Raw genomic sequence first — 2,632 nt, forward strand, 5'->3', positions numbered from 1 at the left:
CAATAAGAAACTTCACAAATGCAGTGATGTCCCCTATTCTAATGAATCCCCCCAGATGAGGCAGAGCTCAGTTTACACAAGATGTTCTGGACAGAAGGCTTCACCCAAGGCTGAGCTCAGGTTTAAGCTTCACCCAAGGCTGGAGCTCGGGTTTAAGCTTCACCCAAGGCTGAGCTCGGGTTTAAGCTTCACCCAAGGCTGAGCTCGGGTTTAAGCTTCACCCAAGGCTGAGCTCGGGTTTAAGATAGCACAGGGCACACTGAGCCCTTCCTCAGGATGTTTGGTCTCTCTGCCCAGCAGAACTCCTAAACTGAGCTGGAATATCAGGAATTACAAACATGGGGGCTAAGGGGTACAGGGGATGCACAGAGGGTACAGAAAGTGTAAAAAGGAAAAGCAAAAATCATCAGGCATCAGTAAAAGCCCCGAGGGACAGCGTTTGTGCTCTTCTGCAGCAAAGGAATGGCCATAAAATGCTGAATTTTGCACTGCAGTGAGATGGACTCTCTGTTGGACTCTCTGTCTCTGCCTTCCTCTGTTTCCTCACACAAATTTGGCTTTGTTCACGAAGCTCTGTGCAGTTCAGAGGTCTTTTCCATGCACACATATCCATTGCAAATTGATTTGAAGAGCGTGTTTACCCTCCCAGTGAAGGTCATCAAATCTGGGATTCCACTCCGGGTTAAACTTCATCTGTTGGAAAAGAATATGGAGCAGTGCTGTGTTTGCTTTAGCAGAGTCATATCCTACCTCAGTGCGCTCTTTTTTGAGAATAAAAGCTATCTTTGTCTTACAAAAGGGTGTTTTAATTGCAGTTTTAGTGCAGGTTTCAGCTCTCTTAGTGGGTTGTGAGATACTGAAAATCTGTGAGTGCTACAAAATAGTAAAACAAGGTAAGTGATCTAAGGGTGGAAAAGAAATGGAATTTACTCAAAAAAAAKAAAAAGAGTGACTTAAGCAATAAGTTACTTAAAGGGCTATTTCTGGAAATTAAAAGTATGAATCATCTCAGATGCAACGAAGTTATCAGATATTTTGCTTGCTTCATCATCTGCCTTCTTAAAGGCAAAAGATAGTGAATTACTCAAAGCTTTAAAATATTTATATCAACCTTTCCTTGCAGCATAAAGATATCAAGTGTCTTTTATGAGGTGCTTGATTGAAAATTAAAATTTTGTCATAGTCATAGATTTTTTTTTTATTTTTTATTTTTTATTTTTTATTTTTTATTTTTTATTTTTTTTTTAAATCTGAGGTGTTGCTAGCTCCTTAAATAAAGTTTTCTGTATTACTGTATTTCCTTACTCATTGGATCTCAATAATCTAAGCAGTACATTATGAGAACAGCCAGGGTTCATATGAGTTCCCAGATTTTTGTGGAGGTATCTGGACTGATATGAGTAGATGATTTAATATTTACAGATGRCTGTATCAGGATATGGTGTAACTCCCAGCAGCTTGGTAAACATACACAATAATTCCAGCCCTGAGGATAAATATGAGCATTAGGCTGGAATTGGAGCTGTCTGTGGCTGAGCTGTGCTGTGGGAAATAAATAAAGGAATAAAGGCATGACCAAGAGTGGCTGGGAAAAATCACCTGAAATTCCTTGATCATTCAAGGGCTGCCACTGGAAACTGCATATTCCTGTTTCCCTTCTCCAAGAAGCATCACAGATCARTCAGAAAAATCTGATCAATCTCTGATCTTTTTAAAGCAAGATTTTAGTGGGTATTTGTAGCTGAAGTAGTGACAAATGGCACGTGATAAAAGGGCTATTGCATTTTGTGTGATAAATATGAAAGGCTTTAAAGTCATGAATGATCAGTGAGATGGCAGCAAGGTTTTTAGAAAAGTTTTTTTGTGCATAGTGCTTAAATGAAAACATTCTTGAGTGTTCTTTCAAATGGATAGAATTGGAGAATTATGCATATCTGTGAGCTGGAAAATAACATTAAACCTACAACTGTTTTATCCTACTGTCTCAATCTGTATGTTGAATAATATTAATACAGGAACATGCATTAATATTGAATAATATTAATACAGGAACATGTATTAATATTGAATAATATTAATACAGGAACATGTATTAATACAGAACAGGAAATATGTTACTGGAAATGTAGGTAATAACTGTAAATCTTGTGGATCATAAAGCAGCAGGAGTATATTACAAGAAATTGTGTGCATTTRTTTTTTCATACTTTAATAATGGTTGTTTTTAGTTATGGAGAAGAAGTTACAGGAGAATGTTTTTTTTTTTTATTGCTGTTTTTAAGCAGTGTGATTGATATGTGTATCACTCAAACTCACCCCCATAAACAGAGTGGATCTGCAAAACACATCCAAGCATCCTTGTCGTTCTAAATTGCTTTATTTCATTATTGTAAAGACAAAAATTCATCCCTGAAGGATTTAAGGGGCTTTTTGGACAGGCAGGGAAACTTAAGAATAATTAAGGAAGTGATGAGAAAAGAACTGGGCAAAAGAGAGGGGTGTTGTGTGGTTGTGRAAAAGTGTTTGGATTGAGCTCTTTGGGGCTGTTGTTGGGTCATTGGGGACCAATATCTTTCCTTGACATTGTAAGATGCTCCATGATTTTGATTTTTCCTGTTTTTGCTGGATACAA

The 2,632-nt window shown here is 37.5% G+C and overlaps 1 protein-coding gene across 1 annotated transcript in view; it reads left to right on the forward strand.

Moving 5' to 3' along the window:
• Positions 1-654: 654 nt before the first annotated feature.
• The window catches only part of LOC130586061 (SH3 domain-containing kinase-binding protein 1-like), a gene marked incomplete at its 5' end in the record, with an annotated part of 93,635 nt that continues 91,657 nt past the window's right edge, over positions 655-2,632 (forward strand). Inside the window, one exon of the mRNA XM_057386771.1 lies at positions 655-893. Coding sequence (XP_057242754.1) covers positions 655-893 — 239 coding nt within the window. The remainder of the gene's footprint in view (positions 894-2,632) is intronic.

The sequence above is a fragment of the Malurus melanocephalus genome, unplaced genomic scaffold (assembly GCF_030028575.1).
Source record: "Malurus melanocephalus ecotype Western Australia unplaced genomic scaffold, MMel_1.1 scaffold_1049, whole genome shotgun sequence".
Lineage (NCBI taxonomy): Eukaryota > Metazoa > Chordata > Aves > Passeriformes > Maluridae > Malurus > Malurus melanocephalus.